General features: G+C 61.9%; 1 protein-coding gene across 3 annotated transcripts in view; it reads left to right on the forward strand.

Moving 5' to 3' along the window:
* The window catches only part of SHISAL1 (shisa like 1), a 74,443-nt gene that overhangs the window by 7,494 nt on the left and 45,910 nt on the right, over positions 1-21,039 (forward strand). For all 3 annotated transcript variants that reach the window (XR_013388960.1, XM_077914168.1, XM_077914167.1), the window contains exon 2: positions 18,167-18,262. Coding sequence is in view for 2 of the 3 variants with exons in the window: in XM_077914168.1 (XP_077770294.1) it covers positions 18,196-18,262 (67 nt within the window). In the remaining variant the exon portion in view is untranslated. The remainder of the gene's footprint in view (positions 1-18,166; positions 18,263-21,039) is intronic.

Genomic DNA, 21,039 nt, shown 5'->3' on the forward strand with positions numbered 1-21,039 from the left:
ACAAGCCTAGGATCAGGGCAGCTGGGGAGGGGCTTCCCTTTGAGGGCCTTGAGCAATGAGGTGGGATGAGTTTTATAGGCATCTCTCTTCTCTGCACAAATGTCTCTTGTCCCCTGCTCCAGGGCACCGGGCAGGGGGGCCCAGGCCACCTGGTGCCCCTGACAGTTTGTGAGCTGGACAGAGCTGAGTTCAGGCCTTTGCACAGGAGAGTCCCAGGGCAGCTCTGAACCTCCACTCGCTCCTCCACAGTAGGGCCGAGTGCTGCCTGCCTTTGGGGGGATGGTGACGCGCAGAGATAACGTGTTTGAGCGTAGTTTGTAATCTGTGAAGCTACGCTGGAAGTCGGAGGAGGTGTTTGGACTCCATACGGTGGGGGACAGGTTGCACGGGAGGCTTTGGAGCAGGGGTGGCACGCTGCAGGCAGAGATTTCGGAACACCAGCTTGCGAGCCATCTGAGTTCTTCCAGACGGGGCCCAAAACACGGGGTCAGGGAAGGGGCAGGACCAGAGCGCCGCCAACCCAGGGCAGAATTAGGCCTGCCGACCCTGGGCGCCGGAGCACCGGATCCCAGGCCGGCGGGAGCCCCGACCTGCTGGGGAGACCCATGAGTCGCCCCCCAGCCCCCGCGCTGGGTGCCCTCTAGACCCCACCCGGTTTCATCCCCGGAACATTCCGTGAGCAAGGACAGGTTACCACTCCCACCCAAGAAGTGACTTCCCTGCGAGCACACAGCTGCTAAGTAGCAAAGCCAGGACTCGGATCTGGCAGTGTGGACTCTCCCCCGCAGTGCGAGGCTGGCTATGCACAGCAGTCAGGAGGGGTGCGGGCGTGGGGGCCACAGTCCTGGGCACCCCCTCAGCAGTGTGTGGCCTTGCCAAGCCGCCTCCCCTCTGTCTCAGTATCCTCCTCTGTGAGATGGGGTCCACAGCAGGGCCTCGAGGGGCCGGGCAGAGTGTTCCAGAAGCTAGCCCCTGACACGTTGCACTCATCTGTCACCATCATGGAGCTCATTCTCTTTGGAGGAGAGAGATGCAGGGGAGCGAGACCCTGGGGAAGGGGTGGGGTCTGGGTGGGCTTGTTCTGGGGTTGCCCCAGCATCATCTGGGCCCAGAGATGAGGGCAGTGGGGTCTTTGATATCTAGCACCTGCTTTCTGCAGCCACCCGTGACCTCCTCAAAGGAGTCAGGTGTCAGATAGGGGTGTGCAAACCATCTGCTTGGGTGCATGTGGCTTGTGGCCTGCAGAAAGATTGGGCACAGTCGCCTATCCTGCCCGGGGTCTGAGCCCCGTTCGGTAAGGGACCGAGCCAATGTGGGTGATGACAGAGGTTGGAGGAGCAGTTTTGCATGGAAAAAGGGGTCGGAGCAGCAAGGAGGCCTTCCCAGAGGAGGTGGCACCCCAGGAGGTGGAGTATGAGATGACCAGGTCAATGAGCGAGGGCTGGAGGGGCATCGAGTCAGAAGGGACGAAGCACATGGGGCGCAGAAAGGGAGTTGGCAAACTTTGGGCACATGGGCTGGGCCGTCCCGGGTGTTGGTGGAAGCAGAGCAGGTGAGGCTGTAGCATTCGTGGTGGGCTGACCTCCAAGGTCTCTGCAAGTTAAGGAGCATTTGTCCCCTGCTGTGGTCATAGGGATAATGTTAAGGAGTGTTTGTCCTTTGCCGTGGTCACCAGAGATCATGACGGCCCTTTACAGTTGCTTGCGTTGCGGCTCAGCTCAGCACCCGGCGTACTTTGCTGAGGAAGGCAGGTTGCAGCCTCCAGCTCCGTCCAGGCCTCCAGGCTCCCCTGTGGCCCCCTTGCCTGGAACACCCCCTCCCCCAGCCCAGGTCAGTTCTTCCTGGGCAAGCAAAGCCTTCTCTTCCAGGGACAGGATATCTCCAGGGGGTCCTGGACCTGAGCTCAACCTGGGAGCACAGACCCCCAGCCAGGGTGAGCCCCAGGCTGTCTCCCGCGGCCCCACAGGCCTGCAGGTGGGACGTCCCAGCCCGGTCACCCGGGGCAGGGGGCGAGGGCCTCCTGGCAGATTTCTGGGCAGGGTGAGGGAAAGATTAGGAGACTTTTCTCCTGAAATTCAAACAATTGGACAATCTGTTCTGGATCGATTTAGAAGCAGTGAAGTGGGAAAAAAAATCAGAAAATATAGTGTGAAAGCTATTTTCTCTCTCTTTCAGTTAGGAAGAGGGATGAGCAGTTTATTTGTGGACTGTCCAAGGCCATGGCCGAGGCCTCTTACCTCCTCGCTGCCCCTCCACCACAGGAACCCCCCAATCCCCCCACTCGCTGCCTCCTCCTCCCCCATCTCCTCCGGGGCAGGGCTGGACAGCCAGGGCAGGGTCTCAGGGGGGCATCAGCCCCGGCTCCAGCCTCCGCCGGGGCCGCAGGCGTGGACATCGCCAAGATGCACAGCCCGGCTGGGTCCGTCCTGTGCAGACAGCGGGTGGGGACGCGTGGATGGGGCCCCCCTGCCTGCGCCGGACCGAGGCCTCTGCTCTGGGTGCCAAGGACAGCCATCTGCCCGGGTCTAATTCCTGAGTCCTGGAGGGCTGAGAGTCAGGGGTGGCACCTAATAGGTGCTCAGTGAAAATTTCCAGGCTGAATAGTGGATGGGAGGGAGAGAAGCGAGAACAAAACCGCGGGTTCCGGATGAGGGGACCTGCTTGCAGTCCCCTGTGTCAGATAGTGGTGGTGGTGGCATCAGAACCGGACCTGTCATCCCAACGCCTGGATGTCCCCCACCCACACTCCACCCCTACCGGGAGCTAGGTCTGAGGCCCTGGGCTGGGGAGGGGGTGCTCCCACCAAAGACCCCCTCCTTTCCCAGGCATGGCCTATCCCACTCGTCCTGACACAACCAAATGCAGATTTCGTTTTCACAGCTTGAGCCAAATGCCGATTGTTTTAAAATAAGCTTGTGGAGTGTGAGGCCAGACTAGCGTAGAGGGGAGGGGCAGGAGTGCAGATTCCTCCTCCCCAGCTTCCCAGGGTGACTGGGCCCAGGAGGATGGGCCCCCGGGGGCTGTGGGGAGCTGACTTCTGGGGACGGAGGGAGTTCAGTCAGGGGCCACGTCTGCCGGGAAGTCCTGAGTGTGGGCGGAGGGCCGGCTGGGTGGGAAATGGGACCAGCTTATTCCAAAAATGGTCTCTCCTCTGCTTTCCCCCAGGCCTTGGGAGAAGGGGGGAATTCCCTGTGGTTTCGCTTCAGGAGCGTGGCAGGTCCCTCCCACCACCACTTCCTACCGATTGCCCAAGGCCAAGAGCCAGAGGCCCAGAAGGAACCTCGACTGGGAAACCGGTCGGCTTGGGGCCAGTAGCTCAGCAGCACTGGGGCCTTGGCCTGGTGACAACCTCTCAGAGTCTTACTTTTCTTGTCTGCAAACTGGGAGCAGTAGCCACACTCCCTCCCACCCTATGTGAGAACTAAAGGAGAAAAATATTCATCAAATGCCCATCCCAGGGCTGGACACGTAGTAGGTGCTCAGGAAACAGTCTCTCTCTCTCTCCTGTCTCCACTGTACAGAGGGCCAGGTCTTGTATGCACTCTGAGTCTTGTTTGGGTTCTGCTTCCAGAGCCTGGAGCTGCGGGCTCTCGTCCAAGGAAGGACGGTGCGGGGGGAGGGTGCAGGGGGGTGAAATGCATGGCACAGAGCCCCGTGAGCCCCAGGATGTCTCGGCGCCCACCCTTAGCCATGCCCCGGGGGGCTAACCAGGTGTGGCCAACGTGGCATTGTTGGAGGGAGCCCTGTGCTGAGAATCTGGAAATCCTGGTGCCAGTCCCAGGTGGGCTTCATGTGAGCTATGTACCCCCCCTCCAGTGACAGCCTCTCTGAGCCTCCGTGTCCGTATCTGAGGCTAATAGCCTCCTGCTGGAACACTTCTCGGGGTCACTTGCAGCTCACCTAAGAGAACATGGAGTGGCTAGAAGCCAATCCCGAGCCCCAGTGAAGGAAGGGCCGAGAAGGGAAGAAGCCCTGTTTATTGACCACCCGCTGACTGCCCCCCCAGCTTCGTCCTGGGTTGACAGGTACCCCCTCCTTTAATCCCCCAGGTCTCTCCTGTGAGGCTGGGATGCGCACCCCACTTCGCGGGCAGGACGGAGGCCCAGACAGGCTAGGTCGTGTGTCCGGAGTCCTAGGACAACCGTGTGCCCTCCCCCTGGCTGGCCTGCTCCCCATCCTCCCTGTGACTGCCCTCTGCCAGCCTCGGCCCCCTCGCACCTGCCTCCTCCTGGACTTCCACCCTCCCCACCCCAGTTCCGACGGGGTTTCCTGCTGACAGAGCTCTTTCATAAATGCTTTTTGATGTTACCTCTCCATTCCCCAGAAATTTCTGAGCCCACACTCCCCAAAGCAGCGCACTAATTAGACCTCCGTTATACTGTTTACCTAGATGTCAACCTATGCTGTGAAATTGAGCAATTTTCTCCCCGTTATGAGCGATGTTCAGTTTTGAAAAGCAGGAAGCCTGCTGTGGTGGGCTGGGATGGTCCTTTGGGCCCACAGAGGCCCTCCCAGGGCCAGGCCCTGCCACCCAGTAGACCGGGATGGATCTCGGGGTTGGGGTGTGTGGGGGGGTGTAGGCCTCATGGCCTGACGTAGGCCTGATGGTTGTTGGACCAGGATGGACCTCCGGGTTGGGGGGTGGGGTGGGGGTTTAGGCCTCATGGCCTAATGTAGGCCTGATGGTCGGGCCCTCCCACCGGCAGGGGCCTGTGCTCCACCCCTCACCCCCTGCTCCCTCTCAAGCATTTCTGGCGCCAAGATGACCAGAGAGCCCACCTGGGGGGTGTCCGAGGGCTCCAGCCGCTTGGTGGAGACAAGCTTCTTAGGGATTCTTTTGTTTCTGGAGTGCAAACTCAGAAGAATGGCTCTCTGGTTTGGGTTTGGGGAGGAAGTGAGGGCTGGTCCTGGCTGTGCTGGGGAGGAGCCCCCAGGCTGGGAAGAGCAGGGAGGCAGACAGGAAGGGAAGAGCACCAGAGGCGGCTCCTGACCAGACACCTGACGGTGCCTGGACATGGAGGCCTTAGGCCGGAGAGCTGGCTTCCCTCCAGATCCCCTGAGACCACGTGGTACTGCCGTTCCTCTGGACAGGGTGAGGCCTGGGGGAGTGTGTCCAAAGCGAGGGTCTCCTCTCTTTCCTGGAACCGCCAACTCTCACACCAGTCTCGTGGCTGACCACTCGCTCAGCCATGGGAGGGGGCAGCAAAGCCCAGGGTGGGGGCCCCAGGGCAGGGCCCGGTCGAGGAGTTCAGCTTGGGGTGCCAGGGGCCCCAGGAGCGGAGATGAGCAGGAGGAGGGCTGCAGGGGTGAGCAAAGGTTCGTAAGCGCTCAGGGAAGGTGGCCAGGAGCTGCTTCCTGGCACCTCTGGAAGCGTCCTGTTTCCCCCGGCTGCCTGGCCGTTGCCACCAGGGAGCCCTCTTGGGTGTGGAGGGTCCCAGGTGAGGCCAGGCTCGGCTCACTGGGGGCCAGAGTGGACTAGGGACCCAGGACAGCTAACCTGGGTGGCAGCAGATGCTTTGGAGAGGGGCATCAGGGCCCAGCTTGGCTTTTGGCAGCTGTTGGCTCACCTCCCGCTCAGCAGCTTTGGTGCCAATTATGGGGAGTGTGGGCGGGAGGCTTGTTAACCCCCAGAAGGGGAGTGGGTCGGGGGTGATTTGGGTGGACGTGGCCCCTGCAGGCCAGTGGGGGTGGGGGTTAGGAGTGCCAGGTCCAGCAGGGGAGCCAGCTCTCACGCATGGTCCCTGTGCTCTCCTTTATGGCCCTATTTGCATAATTTTGAAGTTGATTGGCCTAAAGGCAACTTCGCTTAATCACAGCTGACAAGTCTCTGGTTGCAACAGCAGCTGCTGCCAATTAGCCGCGTTGGTGCTGTGGTTTGTTATAACTGGCCCTTCCCCCTCCCCTCCCCACCCCCGCTCATCAGACCCGAAGGGACTGGCCGGCCTGGTGGCTGCCTGGGCAACCTGCCTGGACAACCTGCCTGGACAACCGCTCTGTGGCCGGGGCTTCACAACCTTGCAGGCGCCAGGACCGGCTAGCAGGCCCCAGGACTGGTTAGCAGGCACTGACTAGCAGGCCCTGGGACTGGTTAGCAGGCACTGGTTAGCAGGCACTGGTTAGCAGGCCCTGGGACTGGTTAGGAGGCACCGGTTAGCAGGCCCTGGGACTGGTGAGCAGGCACTAGGTAGCAGGCACCAGGACTGGTTAGCAGGCCCTGGGACTGGTTAGCAGGCACTGACTAGCAGGCCCTGGGACCGGTTAGCAGGCCCCAGGACTGGTTAGCAGGCACTGACTAGCAGGCCCTGGGACTGGTTAGCAGGCACTGGTTAGCAGGCCCTGGGACTGGTTAGGAGGCACTGGTTAGCAGGCCCTGGGACTGGTGAGCAGGCACTAGGTAGCAGGCACCAGGCCTGGTTAGCAGGCCCTGGGACTGGTTAGCAGGCACTGGTTAGCAGAGACCAGGACTAGTAGCAGGCCCTGGTTAGCAGGCCCTGGGACCGGTTAGCAGGTGCCGGGACCAGTTAGCAGGCACCGGGCCTGGTTAGCGGCATTGGGTAGCAGGAGCCAGCACCGATTAGCAGGCGCAGCCCCTGATTCGGCAGGTGGGGCGGCCCGGGAGCCTGTGTTTCCAACCAGCTCCCAGGAGGTGCCCTGGATGCTGTCCGTGGACTGCCCAGTGGGCATCCAGGCTCCGGTGCAGGGGTTCACAGGCTGGGCTGCCTGTTTCTGTTAATAAAGTTTTTTGGAACACCGCCTCACCCACGTGCTTAGCGTGTATGGCCGCTTTCTTGCTACGAAGGCAGGGCCATGGCAACAAGACCTAGTGGCTCGAAAGCCAATGATAGGGACTGTCTGGCCCTTTCTAGAAAACGTCTCCTGACCTCTGACTAGCCCAGTGGTCCTTATTCTTGAGCTTGTGTCAGAGTCCCCTGAAAAGCCGACGTAGATACAGATTGTGAGATCCTGCATTCCTAGCCAGCTTTCGCGTCGAGCGCCAGGTCCACACCGCGGCACCCTGGTCTAGCCACCTCTTACAACATTCTGTACACGTCTTGCCCTACCCTGAACACCATCCCCATTAGACAGAAGAAGACGCGACGGTCTGAGAGGCCCCTTGATTGTCCAAGGTCCTGAGCTGATAAGTGCTGGCTCTTCCCTGCACATACTCTACCCTTGACGCAGGTACCTCACCCCAGGGTGAACACACCCCGGTACAACAGTTGCTTAGCTTGGTCTGTTTCGAATCCGGGTTCCACACTGGGGCCTACGATTAGTGTCAGCAACACCTGAGCGAGGCACAGAGTGTCATCATCCCCCTTGGGTGAGGGGAGCGCCATCAGGGAAGGTCATGGTGTCAAGGGCACGGCCCAGAGCACCTGGCCCTTAGTGAGGGCTTTGTCGTCTGTCGTCCCCCCACGTCTGCAGAACGGCTGGCAGTTTGTGGTGCGTTCGGTCACCGACATCCGTTTGGTGTCATTTCCCCGCCTGAGACAGAGCCCACCCATCCTGCCATCCCTGAATCACCTGGCGTCACTGTGAATGATCAAGGGCACCTTGTGTACAGCATGCTTCTCATCTCCCACGTCCCCCCAGATCTGGAGAGGGGAGAGGCAGGGCACCCGCCTCCCGGGGAAGAAACTGAACTCGCAGGGGCAGGTGAGCCGCCCAGGCAGGTACGAGGCAGCATTGGGCTTCTGTGTCTGGTTAGGTCGGGTGGGTCTCCTAATCCCGAGGATTAAATAAATACCACCCCAACCCCGCCAGGCCGGGTAGGGCACCTCCCCACGGCCCCTGGTTACCCCGTGATGCCATGGTCACCCTGGGGACCACTGTCCCCCCGGGGCCGTGGCTGGAGAAGGGGAACCCAGAACCCAGGCCAGTCTGAACTTCGTGATAAGCAGAGCCCCCGTTCTTTAGGGGGTGAGGAAGGGGGTTAATCTCCGGCCCAGCTCCGACAGGCAGGGGATAGAGTGGAGGGAGAGGGAGCTGGCCTCCTTTATGGCCCGGCTCGAAGTGCTTTCAACCTCCCGCCTGTCCACCCAGCTCCCCGGAATGGCCTGTGTGCACACCCAGCTGGCCAGACGGAGGACTGAGTGGGCAGACTCGGGCCCCCCGCCGGGTCACACTGGCCCCTGTGTGAGCAGGGGTCCCTCCCTCCCTCCCCCATTGAATGCAGCCCTAAGAATGCCCAGAAGGGCTTCGCACACAGTAGGTGCTCAAGTGGCTCCCTCCCACCCCACTTCCCTTGCTTTTTGCCCTTTGCTCTGTTTCTCAGTCCCTTCCCCACCCAAGAGTGTAGCACCCCTCATTTATGGTGGGCCTTATAAATCGTAGGAGTGAGCCCGTCAGCACCCCTTCTGTGCCCGGAGTGCCCACCACGGTCCTGATAGGTAAACAGGGCCTCCTCCCCCACCTCGGCCTCCCCTCCCCCTTCTCCCAGGGCACCTGCCTCATCCTCCCCTGGCTCTGCTCCACCTCTCGGCCTTTCCCCGAGTTGTGCTCAATGCTGGCGCACTCCATCCCCGAGGCCCACCCTCTCCTGGTCTGGGTAAGGCCCAGCGACCTCAGGTCTCAGCTGCCCTGGGGTGCCCCCAACCCAGACCAGGTCAGGGCCCTCCCATTGGCTCCGCTGCCCTGGGTCGCACAAATGGGTATCTGGCTGGTTTCTGAGGGTGGGGCGGGTTTGTTCAGCTCCCCAGCCCAGCACCCGGTGTCCCACCTTGCAGGGAATGAGTGAACAAATACATTCAGGCATGCCTCCCTGGTCCCTCCCAGCACCCCAGCAGGGCGGGTGTGTGAGCCTCATTGACACATAGGAAACTGAGGCTTGGCTCCTGTCGTCCCCCATGGGGAGGGTTCCCAGGGCCAGGGTCCCTCGCACGGTGGGAGGCCTGGGTGTCAGGAAAGAAATCGGGGCCACCCTCCGACAGGCGTTCTGCGGGCCTGTCTTTCCTCTTCCTGCCCTGACACTTCCAGTGATTCATTCTTCATGTGATATTTTTGTGTTTCTCCAGTGGGGAAGACAAAATGCCGCTGGGATTTCCAGGGGTTGTTTTATCTCCATGGTGCGGCCAAATAATTCGAGGGAACAGACAGAGGCGGAGGGATGTCAGGTTGCAGAGTGTCCCTCGATGGCTTCAGCTAAGCTCTCCCTTTAACGAGGGAGGAAACCGAGGCTGAGGCGGGGGAGCCGCTTGCCCTGTGACCCGAGGGGGAGAACAGAACCTCCAGGGGCTGGGATTTCCCGCCTCGGTCTCCTCACCTGTGACGTGGGTCGAGCAGCAGTGCCTACCTCCAGCATTGGAGAAAGGGACATGCAGGGAGGACTTGGTTGTGCAGAACTGGCCCCGGGGCAAGGGGTCAAGGAAGGGGTCCAGGGAAGCAAGGCGAGGTGAAGACTTGAACCCAGAGCCCAGCTGGCCGGGTGGAGAGTGTCACAGAGGGCAGAGAGCCCTATCAAGGAGAGGCTGCAGTGTGTTCTGGAAGCAGGGATTGGGACGCTCTTTCCAACACCCCATACTATAGTGTGCAGAAATCCCTCTGACCCTGCAGCGGCCCCATGGAGCAGGTGTGATCATGCCCGCCTGATGTGGGTGACTGCAGGGGGCCCGGGGGGTTCCCCGGCCCCAGAGTTGGGGTTTGGGGTTTCTCGGCTAAGGCGAGTGGCTTCCACGGCGAGGCTGGTGCCCAAGGGTCGCTGGCAGTGACAGTTGAAGTCGAGACCCTGTCTCTACCGGAGGAGAGAGCGTGTTGCCCTAAAGGCCAACGCCTGATGCACCTTGTTTCCTCCCAGAGCTTGCTCCTTGCAATGAGGTGGGCCTGGCACCCAGGCCAATGAGTGTGGACGGGGTTCCCACCCTTTTGGGCAGCAAATGTCTACTCAAGCACCTACTGTATGCAAAGCATGGTGGGGGGATAAGAGGCACAGAAGTCCCCTCTGCCCCAGAAGCTTGCACCAGGCAGGGAAGCAATTAGCCAGCAGGCGGGGTGGAAAGATCTTAGCGCCAACTAAAGGCATAGGCGCAGCACGAAGAGGAATTCACCTGGAGGCATAGTGTTCAAACGCCCTTTCATTTGCTAAGGGGCACCCAGGAAACTCTGGGGTCCTTAAACCATTGGCAACAGTGGATAGGAGGCACTCATGGAGCGCTAGCATTATGCTCTGGCACTAGCCTTTCTGGCTCTTTCTGTCTCTTTGTAGCCCAGCAAGGTGGGGGCCTGGTTCCCACCTTACAGATGAGGGACCAGAGGCCAGGGAAGTAAGCTGCCGAGAATACTCAGCTAGTGAGCGGCAGAGCTTAGATCCCAGGCTAGGTGATGTCACCCCCGCACCCACCACCAGCCCATTTGCCAGCAGACAGACCTGAGTTCAGGTCATGGCCCTGCCCCCTCCAGGTCCGGGCAAACCACTTAGGCTAAGTTATGGTTTATTTATCTGCAAAGCAGAGCTAATGATGCCTACAGTCATCCCCCAGCCCAGCGAGTGTTTAGAAAGTGCCCACTGTGTGCCAGGCCCCGTGCTGCTTACGGTGACACGCGGCGACCGCATGGTCTCAGCAGGGCCAGCTTTGGTGGCACGGGACCTGTGCAGTCACGCCGAGCCCGGCACTCAGGAGGGCCCAAGCTTGTTTTTTTTTAAACAAAGACCTGCATTTTTTATTTTGCACCGGGCCCTGCAAGTTATGTCGCTGGTCCCAGGTCCCAGCCCTCGTCCGGCCTACAGCTCGATGGAAGACAGATGTGCTCAGAGAGCCCCTGCGCCAGGCATGCAACTAGAAACCGCCTTCTGCGTGGGAGGGAAAGGTGGACGGGCAGCGAGCACAGCGGCAGGGGTCAGGCCTTGGAGGCCACAGGCCCTGGGGGATTTGTCTGGAAGTGCCAGGGGCGGAGAGATGGCTAGTGAGGCTGGAGGGGGACCTCCCGGCCAGGGAGGAGCCAGGACCCCTCCAGAGTCTGCTCTTCAGCCAGTGCCTTTGGGGGGTTTTGATTGGGTCGCTGGGGCCCGCATTTTGAAAGCCAGCTCTCTGGCTTCCAGGTGAGGATGGGTTGGGGGTACAGCAGTGGTGCACAGGGACCCCGAGGTGCTTGACTGATCAAGGGAGAGGAAGTGGGGGGCCGGAGGGGGCTCCCTCCCAGGCTTGCAGGTCTGCCCTTGAGGTGGGAGCAACCCGGGACCTCAGGGGCCAGCACAGTGAGGGGGTGGTGAGGAGCTGTGGGGAGGGGGCTGGCGCGGGGCTCAGCGCACCTGTTGCTCTCTGGCCTGTGTGTGTCCTCCACGCGTGTGCTCCGGCCCCCTGGCCCCGGCCAGCACAGGGAGGGAACACGTCCCTCCTCCCTCCGCCCCGCTCCCTCCACTTTGATCTTGCTTCACGCAGGCGTCCCGCCTCCCCGCGTGTTTATTCCCAGACTTCACATTTCGGAGTGAGAGTTCATAACCTCGAAGGGAGCGCCGTCCTGAAAACGAAAGTTCGTGAGCTCAGGGTCGGGTCTGTACCTCTTGGGAATGCGCTGGAGATTAAACATCGCTGCTGATACCACGTGTGCTTCCATATGGGTGCGGACGGGTACGGTGTGTGGATGTGTGTGCACATGTGTGTGTTGCCTGGGGTGTGGACGCGCTCATCTGTCAGTGTAGACAGGGCACAGGGGCAGAGCACGAGGTTTGAATCCTGGCTCTGCCCTCACCCTCCATCTGCTCCCTGGGGGAGGGGTGGGGGGGAGGTACAGCCTCAGGGCTGGGGTGTGGCGAGCGGTGAATGAGCTCGGGGAGGGGCCCCAAGGGCTGTCGCCTCCCCATCACCTGTCTCTTGGGCACCTGCTGCCTGCGGGACGGTCTGCGAGTCCCTGAAGCGCCCCACCCTTGTTTCATTACTATTCGCAGCAGTCCTGTTACTGCCAGTAGTAGTGGGAAGACTGTCCAAGCTTTGTGACTAATTCGTCATGGAATCGGGTGCTTCATGAGTCGCCCCCCCAGACCCTAGTCCCATGGCCGCCAGGCTGTGTCCCTCTTGCCTGTGTCTGAACACCCACCCACCCTCGCCTGCACTGGGGTCGGCCCAGTTGGGTATTCATTGAATGGACCTCCAGAGGACGAACCACTCCCCGGACGGTGGGGTGGGAGGGTGACCAGGTGTCCTTGGCGCTGGACCTGGTAGGTTGGTCTGACTTGGATGTAGGAGTTGGGGAAGGGGGCACCCGGGAAGGACCCCACTGGACGCCCGTGCTCTGCTCTCCGCCACCCGGCACCCAGTAGGCTGGGGCAGGACCTGTCCTCGCCCTGCCGTGGGGCCCTCATGCACCCGGCAGGGGAGGGGGGGGCTGGATGTGTTTGGGTGACACACCTGTCACTAGTCAGGCGTCCTTGTAGGTTTCCAATGCCGGGAAATTCCGGGCTTGGGTGGCCAGGTCTAAAGGGGGCCAGGGCCACATTCATTGTCTCTTCTCCCGGTTTGCACTAAAGCTTTGTGCCCTGCCGTGCTCCTGCCCACGCTGGGGGTGGGTGAATCCAACACAGCCTGAGACAACCCGGGGCAGGCGCAGGGGCAGGGAGCTTTGGGAGCCCACCCAGGGGCTGAGCCTTGAAAGTTGGGTCGAAGCTGCCCAGCTGCGGGACAGGGGAAGGGGCTCCCAGGCACAGGGTGGGGGGGCAGCCTGTGCCGGCGCCCAGAGGAGAGGGCGGACCCTGGAGGAGCGGAGGGAGTCGGGGTGGGGGCCAGACCGTGCGGGGCCTCAGGATAGGGTATAGACTTGAACCCGGAGCTGCCGGGACTCCTGAGAAAGTGGGCACGTCAGAAAGCCGGCCCTGGGGCCACGGGGACCTGGGCAGGTGCTGGGGGGCGGGGGGCTGGGGCAGAGGCAGCCCAAGGAACACTGCGCACCGACACTCTCAGCACCCACTGCCTGCCAGCTCCGTCCCAGGCACTTTGATGCATCACCTCATTGGACGGACAGTCACGAGGATCCTGTGAATTAGATACTATTTTTATTCCCATTCTAGGTCCAAGGAGACCGGGGAGACTTGTCCCAGGCCACACGGGGTGTGGTGACATAAGTGCAGCCAAGTCCCGGCCCCAGACGGTGTGGTCCAGGCTGCGGGACCCAACCTGCAGGCCATGCTGCCCTTGACCGGGTCCCGGCAGGAGGATGCGCTCGGCCAGGCCCGGGGCCGGGTGTGGTGGTCCCAGAAGGGGGTGCCCCCCGAGGGGTGCCCGGCCTGGGGTGTCCTCGGCAGCCCCTCCTGCCTGCACCCAGGCCCTGCCCCGCGTCCCTCCCTCGCCCGGCCAGGCTGACAAGAGCAGATCTGCTGTCGTCCCCGGTGGGGCATAATCCATCAGCTCTTTCTCTCCGCGTGCCCTCCTTCCTCTCCTCTCCAGCCTCGCCAAATTCGGTGTTTAAAAATAATCCTCGAATCTGGGAACAGCAGTCCCCGGCTGACCCGAGGGGTGGACCGCAGAGATGCGTGCTGGACCCGTGATTCTGGATGCGATTAGAGCTCGGGGGAGTCCTACTCATCCAGAACATTCTTCCAGTTATTTGAGTTTTATTGGCGGCCCCGAGCTACCCTCGTGGGGGTAATTTTACCAATTTTCAGAGAACTAGAACCCAGGACGATAAATCTAATCCATCTGTGGGAGATGTGCTTCCTCGGGGGGAGGGGCGGGGGGTGGGGCGATGCCCCGAAACCCTGCAGCGCCCAGGCAGACAGCAGGACCCCGGCGGGGTTGGCCTCCTGTCCCGTCCTGGTCGCTGAGGGGCCGGGTGACCTTGAGCCTGTTTCCTTCTTTACGAGACGGGGTTTGGTGGCCTGCCTGCCCCGGGTGACGGGGTTCCCAGAGATGACACAGGGAAAAGTCAGGGTCCAGGACTCGGCCCCGGGGAGGAAGGGAGGCTCCCCTGTCCCGCAGGCGTCACCCATGGAGGTCCCAGGTGGCCACACCTGACATGTGACGTCCCCTTTCCACCTGCACCTGTGGCCCCTGGGCCCGTGGCCCCTCTGCGGACCCCACACGAGCGCCAGGGGATGGCTTCCACCTTGTGAATGTCGGTGCTCTCAGTCGTGTGACCCCTGAGAATGGACCTAGGACACGGCTGCCCCCAGGCACCGACTTTCCAGAAGCCACTCTGACCCTGCCAGCGGGGGCAGGGGGGCATAGCTGGCTTCTGAGTTTTGCTGTCTCGTTAGAAATGGGATTTTTACGTAACTTCCCATGTGACACGAGGTGGGCTTTTGTTCCGCGGTGGATTCGGCCTTCAGGTCCGGCACCTGAGCTGCCCTGAGCGCCTGGGGAGCAGGGCCCCCCCATAGGCCTGCAGGCCCCAGCCAGACTCCCCGTACCCCGACCTTTGTCCAGCAAACAGGGCTGTGGCTTCTGTCCTCCGTGAACCCCCCCCCCCCACTGTTGACTCAGGCCCAGGCAGCCCTGGGTGGGAGTGGGAGCACGGTCGGGCCGTGGACTCTGAGCAGCCCGGAGTGTGTCCTGGCCCCACACACCTGCAGCATGCTGGCCTCTGGGAGGAGCCAGGACAGGCCTCTGAGGCTGGTGGGGGCCGGGCTGGGAGTCACACCCAGTCTGGGGGACTCTGGAGCCCAAGCCCCGTGCCCGTGGCCCCCAGCTGGCTCTCATGGCCTCATAGAGGAGGGCACAGGACCAGGCCCATAAAGTAGAGCTGACGGGCGTCCCCGCCCCCAGAACCCCGCTCAAACCTGTTCCAGAGTGGGGGTTAATGAGAGGATACTGGGAAAGCAGGCGAGTGAATAAATGAATGAGCACAGGAATGAAAGCAGAGATGGAAGGTGACGTGCCGCTTCTTCCAGCGGATGGGATCACGGCGGGCCTCCTGGAGCTGCCTCTAAGGCGGTGTGGGATTTGCACTCAGGAGTGAGAGGAGGACACCCGGGTATGAGGGACAGCCCCCAGCCCCCATAGATGGAGGGCTTTGTAGGGGCTGGAGCAGCAGGAGGGAGTGCTGGGTGCAAGGCAGGGTGGATCCCCCCACCCAGCACACACACACACACACCCTATATTCATTCAACAAACCCACTGGCCCTAGGGTTTGTGCCCTGGACTCCACCCTACAGGAGCCAGAGGGTCAGGAGACCTGCGGGCCTGGGCTTGCTCCCATGGAGGGTGTCACCTCAGAGGACCTGTCCCTCCCCATGCCCCACCATGCGCTTTTCAGGGTCGATCTTTGGGTTTCCTCAGTGCAAATCCTGGCTAAGCACTTTGAAATGCTTTAATCTCCTTCATCCTCCTAGGAGGGCCCTGAGGGAGGCCGGGCGGAGGCCCAGGCTCGGAACAATTAAGCGGCTTAGAGCCGGTGGGCGGCTTAGAGCCGGTGGGCCGGTGGGTGCGGAGAGGGGCCTGCGGGAGGGATGGGAGGGCCAGCGGGCACAACCTCCGAATGACGGCGTCTCGGGCCCCCCACCGCACGCTCATGCCAACCCCCATCGTATCCTGGCTCACGCTTCAGAGGAACAGCCCCTGGCACCCTTGGCCACCCCACCGCCCGTGCTCCGGGTGAGAGCGAGGCCTGAGCGGCCCATGGAGCCCGGTCCTGTCTCCTCTCGGAAGTTCCGAGCCTCTGGGTTTCCCAGGTGGCTTTCTCCTCCGCCTGCCGCCACGCAGAGGGACCCCCTCAGGCCCCAGCTGGCACCCCTGTGCCCCCCCCCGACCAGGCTGTGAGCTGCCGAGGGCGAGGACGAGCTGGCCGTCCTGACCCCTGGAGCCCAGCCCGGGGCCGGGCCCAGAGCAGGTACCCCAGGACAGTCAGGCGGCCGGAGGGCTCTCGTGCCCTTCCCGGTACCATCTTCCAGAACCGTGTTCTCTGGCAGCAGGTCTCTGCAGTCTGCTCTGCTCGCAGACCTTCCCCTGGGAGGCAGAGGGCTTCACGGGGCGGGGGGACGACACGGCATCGGCACCAGACCCAGGACGGAGGGGTCAAAACCTGCCCTGCAGGTGGGGGTACGGCCTGGCTGGGAGGGCACTCAGGGTCCTCACATGGGCCCCAGCTCCCAGTGAGCCGCGCGCACCCCTCACACCTCACTGCGGATCCCGGCCTGTCCTGGGGTGATCCCCGCAGGAGGAGGAGTGACAGGGTCCCGGGGCCCCGGAACAAAGCACCACGGCTGATGTCTGCTTGCACGGGCGGGAGGCCGGAGTCCAGGACCAAGGTGTGGGCGGGGCTGGACCCCCCTGGCCTCCCGGGGCGTCGGCCCAGGCTCTCCCCCAGCCTCCCGAGGTCTGCTGGCCGTCTTGGGGTTCACCGGCGTGTAGATGCATCATCGCCCCAACCTCTACCTCTGTCTTCACTTGGCCTCCTCTCTTCATGTCTCCACGTCGTAACATCCCCTTCTTATAAGGTCACCAGTCGTGTTTGGTTGGGGTCTCCCCAGACCCCAGGAATGACCCCCTATAACTATATCTCCAATGACCCTATTTCTAAATAAGGTCCCATTCTGAGGTTCCGGGGGTGGGGGGTTAGGACTGCGACCTAAGGATTTGGGGGGGCACAATTCATACACCCTGATGGGGTGTGACACGAGGGAAGAGGTCCATGAGCGGAACCAGAGCCTGGCACATATTAGGTGCTCAGCAAATTAATCCCCATCCCGAGTGTCTACACCTCTCCGCAGCCACATGCAATTTACAGCCCACTGGGAGTAGGGGGTCGACCACAGGGTTTACACGGAGCACATTTAGGCCTTCTCAGGTGCCCTGCCTCCATTCCCACACCCCTGTAGGGAGGTGGTGATGATGGTGAGGTGCCCTAAGGTTTGTCCTGGGGCTTCAACAACCTGATATGAGGTGGCCACTGAGGGCCAAGGCTATGCCTCAGGTGGCCTCCTGCGACATGTACTCCCTAGTATTCCCCACTGGCCTCTCAGCTGCTCCTGCCTCAGGGCCTTTGCACCTGCTGCTCCCTGGTCTGCAGCACGGTTCCTCCCAACAGCCACGCTGCTCACTCCTGTCTCAGGTCTGCCGGCTGTCACCTCGGCCCGAGGCCTTCCCCGACCACTCTCCTGAACCAGCCCCCTGACACCACTGTGTACCCCCTCACACACACATCTGGTGTTATTCCGCCCTCGTAGCTTTGTTTATTGTGGTAAAATACACATGACATGGAGTCTATGTTTTAACCATATTTAGAGTATAGTTGGGCGGCATTAAGTCCACGCAGCCATCACCACCATCCCTCTCCAGGACTCTCTCCATCTTCCCAACTGGTGGGAACAAGCTCTGTCCCATGAAACACGCGCTCCCATCCCTTCCCTGGCCCCCAGTGCCCACCATCCTACTCGTTTCTACGAACGTGACGACGACCCCGGGGACCCCGTGTCAGTGGAGTCACACGGCGCGTGTCCTTCCATGGCAGGCTCGTCTCCCCCAGCACGATGTCCTCGGGCTCACCCGTGGGTGGCACCTGTCAGCCTCCCCTTCCTTTTAGAGGCTGAACCCTCATCCGCCATGTGTCCATCTTTCATGTCCCCGTTTATCGGGACACGGGGGCTGTTTGCACTTGCTGCAGCCGCGCCTCGTGCAGCTGCGAACACGGGCGTGCCAGTGTGTGTCCAAGCCCCAGCTGGCAGCTCTTGAGGATGTAACCCTGGGAGCCTCGGAGCGTTTCAGACATTCCTCTGCTCGTGCGCTTGCCCTCAGCCTCCCTCGCTGGACGCAGGGCCGGGCCACGGGCCGCGTTCGTGCTGCGTCGCATCTGGTCTGCCCACTGCCGTGTCCCTGATGCCCGGACGGTGCCCGGCCCTGTGCGGACCGGCGGAGGGGTTAACGGGAGTCCCCGTGAGCGGCACAGCAGGGGGACCTGGGGCCTGCAGGCCCCCGGGGGGTGTGCGAGCTCCTGTCCAACACCCCGGCCCCCCAAACCCCCCGTGCTAAGCAGCTGCGCTGGCCCCCCGCACCCCGGGGTGCCCGCCCACTGGCCTCCGCCTGCCCATTTTCCACCACCTGAGCCACCGGCCCGCTTTTGATTAAGTCTCATTTTGCCGTGAAAAGAAAAGGAGGTGACAGTTGACGGGTGGGGGAGGTCATCTGTTCCAGAAGGAAATTGGATGGCCGCGCTTCCATCCTCCCGGCCCTGCCCCTGCTCTCGTCCCCCGCCGTGGGCAGCAGTGTCAGCCCACACCCAGCCTCTGCCGAATCTCGTTAAACAGGCAGCTCCCCACGGATCGATGCCAGCCAAATGATGACCAGTTGTGGCCAGCAGTCCTTGAACGTGCTCACCGTCCTCTCGTTGCTGATCTCTGCAGGTAGAACTTCCATGGGTGCCCAGCGGGGGGGTGGGGGGGTGGCGCGGGTGATCCCTTCCCAGGGTCCGCGCTAGCCCGGCCGGGGTTCTGGGTCCTGGCAGGTGGGGGGGGGGGCGCTGCCCCTGGCCCCCCAGCCTCCCCCTGGTGAGGAGCTAACGCTCAGTGCTGTTCGGTGAGAACCTACTGTGTGCTGCCCCCCGAGTGCCCTCGCCAGGAGCCGTGCTGAGTGTCCCCCCAGGCACGAGGGGGTTAACTGCCGCTGCCAGCCCTGGGAGAGCCTTCCCGTGGATTCCCTACCCCACACCTGAAAGTCAAGGCCGAAATGCCGTGGTCATCCCATTGTATGGATGAAGAAACTGAGGCTCAGAGCCGAACTGGGTAGGAGGAGGCCATACAGCCAGCGCGGGGACTGGGGTTCCAATCCGCCGGCTGTCACCCGACCTCCTCCTGGGCATCGCCTGATGCAGCAGGTGGGCCCCCACACTCCTGTCGACACAGATGGGCATAAAGCAAGTCCTTCAGCTGCTCCGAGCTGAAGCTGCCGCCTGGAGAAGCCCCCCTCCCGCCCGCCAGCAGTGGTGGCTGGACGAGCCCTGGCCTGAGCCAGGCCTCTGCTCTCTCTGTATCTCCCTCTGTGTCTGTCTCCCTCTCTGTATCTCTCGGTGTCTCTGTGTCTCTGCCTCTGTCGTTTGTGCCTTTGTGCACAGGACCTCCTCATGCCCTCTCGCTCCAGCAGACCTGTTGACACAGGCTTCCTGCCCTTGTCCCTTTGCTGAGGGACAACATGGCTCAGAGGGAGGCCCTGAGGGCCCTGGGGGGACAGGAGGCTCCAGGATGCAGAGCCAGAGCCAGGCCAAGGGTCTGGGAGCCACTGTTCACCAAGCTCCTCCCTGACTCCTGTTCCAAGCGTTAGTGCCCGTGGTCCTCACTGCCTCCTGGGAGAGAGGAGGAAGTCCTCACCCATTTCACAAATGAGGGAACAGGCTCAAAGGACGGGGAGCTGCCCCAGGCCACACAGTCACACGGCCGTTAGACGATGAGGGCGCGCCGTGGTCCTCCCTTGGAACCCAAGGGAGCGGCTGCCTCCTTGGGGTCCCCTTTCCACTCGGACCAGTTCTCCTGGTGGCTTGGAACCCACTGGTGGCCTGCTCACAGAGTGTCCCTCTGCCCTGGGGCCCAGGCACAGCCCGAGGACCCCAGCGGGTCTGGAAGCCAGCAGGTGCAGCCCTGTATCAGCCGCTCACTTGCTCGCACCTCCCTGCTCCAAGCAAGGCCCATGCTTTGCTGTTTACTGTCTTCGGAGCCCCAGCCATCGGGGGTGCCAGTGGGCTCCCATCTGTGAGCGCAAGGAGGCACACAGAGGTCGTGATGGGCCAGATCACCCTGCATGCTCCATGATTCAGACCCAGCTGCCCCGGCTCCGAGCTCTAGGCAACTTCAGCTCTCCTGCATTCTTCCTCGGGAAGCAGCAGTGGCCTCCTTATCTTTGCCAAGTGGCAAAACAAGTGGCACCAGACCATCTGTGGTGGCCGGGGTGATCCAGTGGGATTTCTCCTATTTTCGGCCTTACCCAGCCTCCCTCCCCACCCCAGAAGCCCAGAAGCCACGCTCAGAGGCCACCTCCCCGCTCCATCCCTTCCCTCCCTGGGTCCCACTTCAGGTCCTAGCCTCTCGATCCAGCCTCAGGCCTGAGCCGGTCTTGCTGACGAGCTGCTTGCGGGTTGTGGACTTGTCCAGCTGCCTACAGGCCCGCCCACAGCAGGGCTTCCTCACCTCTGGATGGACGCTGGACTTCCCGCCTCTGGCCCTCACATCCAGCCTCCGCCGTGTCCTTCCTCCGGGCCGGTGGGTCCCAAACCCCAGGCCGTCAGCATCACCTGCAGGCCTTGCCTCCCACGCCAGCATTGCTCATGCAGAAGCTCTGCTGAGGGGCCTGAGACGCTGCGTTTGTGATGCGTCCCCAGAGGATGCAGATGCAGCAGGTCAGGTCCGCACTGTGAAACCACTGCTCTGAGCCTCGATTTTCTCCTCTGTACGATGGGAGTACGTGAGATTAAATGAGATGGGGCATGCTTAGTGAGGGTTGTCATCCCCTGGGAGGGTCTTCTGTTTCCCAAGGTCAAGGTCGAGCAGGGGGCCTGGAGGGCTCCCCTGGGCCCTTCTTCCCAAAGTGGTCGTGTCTATCCCCACGGGAGAGGGTGCTGTACTTGGGGCCCAGGATTTCATGAGCCCCCCCCCGCCCCCCCCGCCTCAGCACTCCGGCTCATGAGGCCTGTCTGCCCACTGGCCAGTGCAGCCCAGCTGGGACTCCCCTCCAGCAGCCCGGGGCGCCCAGGGAGCCCTGTGGGCTGCTCTCTGATTACCTCTCAGCAGAGACAGAGCTTTCCATGAGCTGAGGAGCTTTTGCAAAACCAGAGCCTTTGTGGTTGGAGAAATGTATTCAGCCAACGAAGCCCCTTTTCAGCGATACAAATTAGATACAGCAATCCCTTTTATGAAGATACTAATTAAGCCCGAGACAGCGGGCTCCAGGTTTTTTTCCATTGTTATATTTGCTTAGGCTTTCGCTCCTATTTATCACCATCCACACGACTGGTAAATACTGTCCTGGGTTTGCAGCAGCCTCTGTGGCTGAATAGAGGCCTCCCGCCTTGAGCCAGGGGAGGCAGGGCCCAAAGCCAGGGCAGCTCTGTGACCGTGAGATGGGGGTGGCCAGGGCAGGCCCTTGGGGACCTCTGGGGCTAGGGCACTGGTTTAGCAGAAACCGTGGTACAGAC

The sequence above is a fragment of the Canis aureus genome, chromosome 11 (genome assembly GCF_053574225.1).
Source record: "Canis aureus isolate CA01 chromosome 11, VMU_Caureus_v.1.0, whole genome shotgun sequence".
NCBI classification, from domain to species: Eukaryota; Metazoa; Chordata; class Mammalia; order Carnivora; family Canidae; genus Canis; species Canis aureus.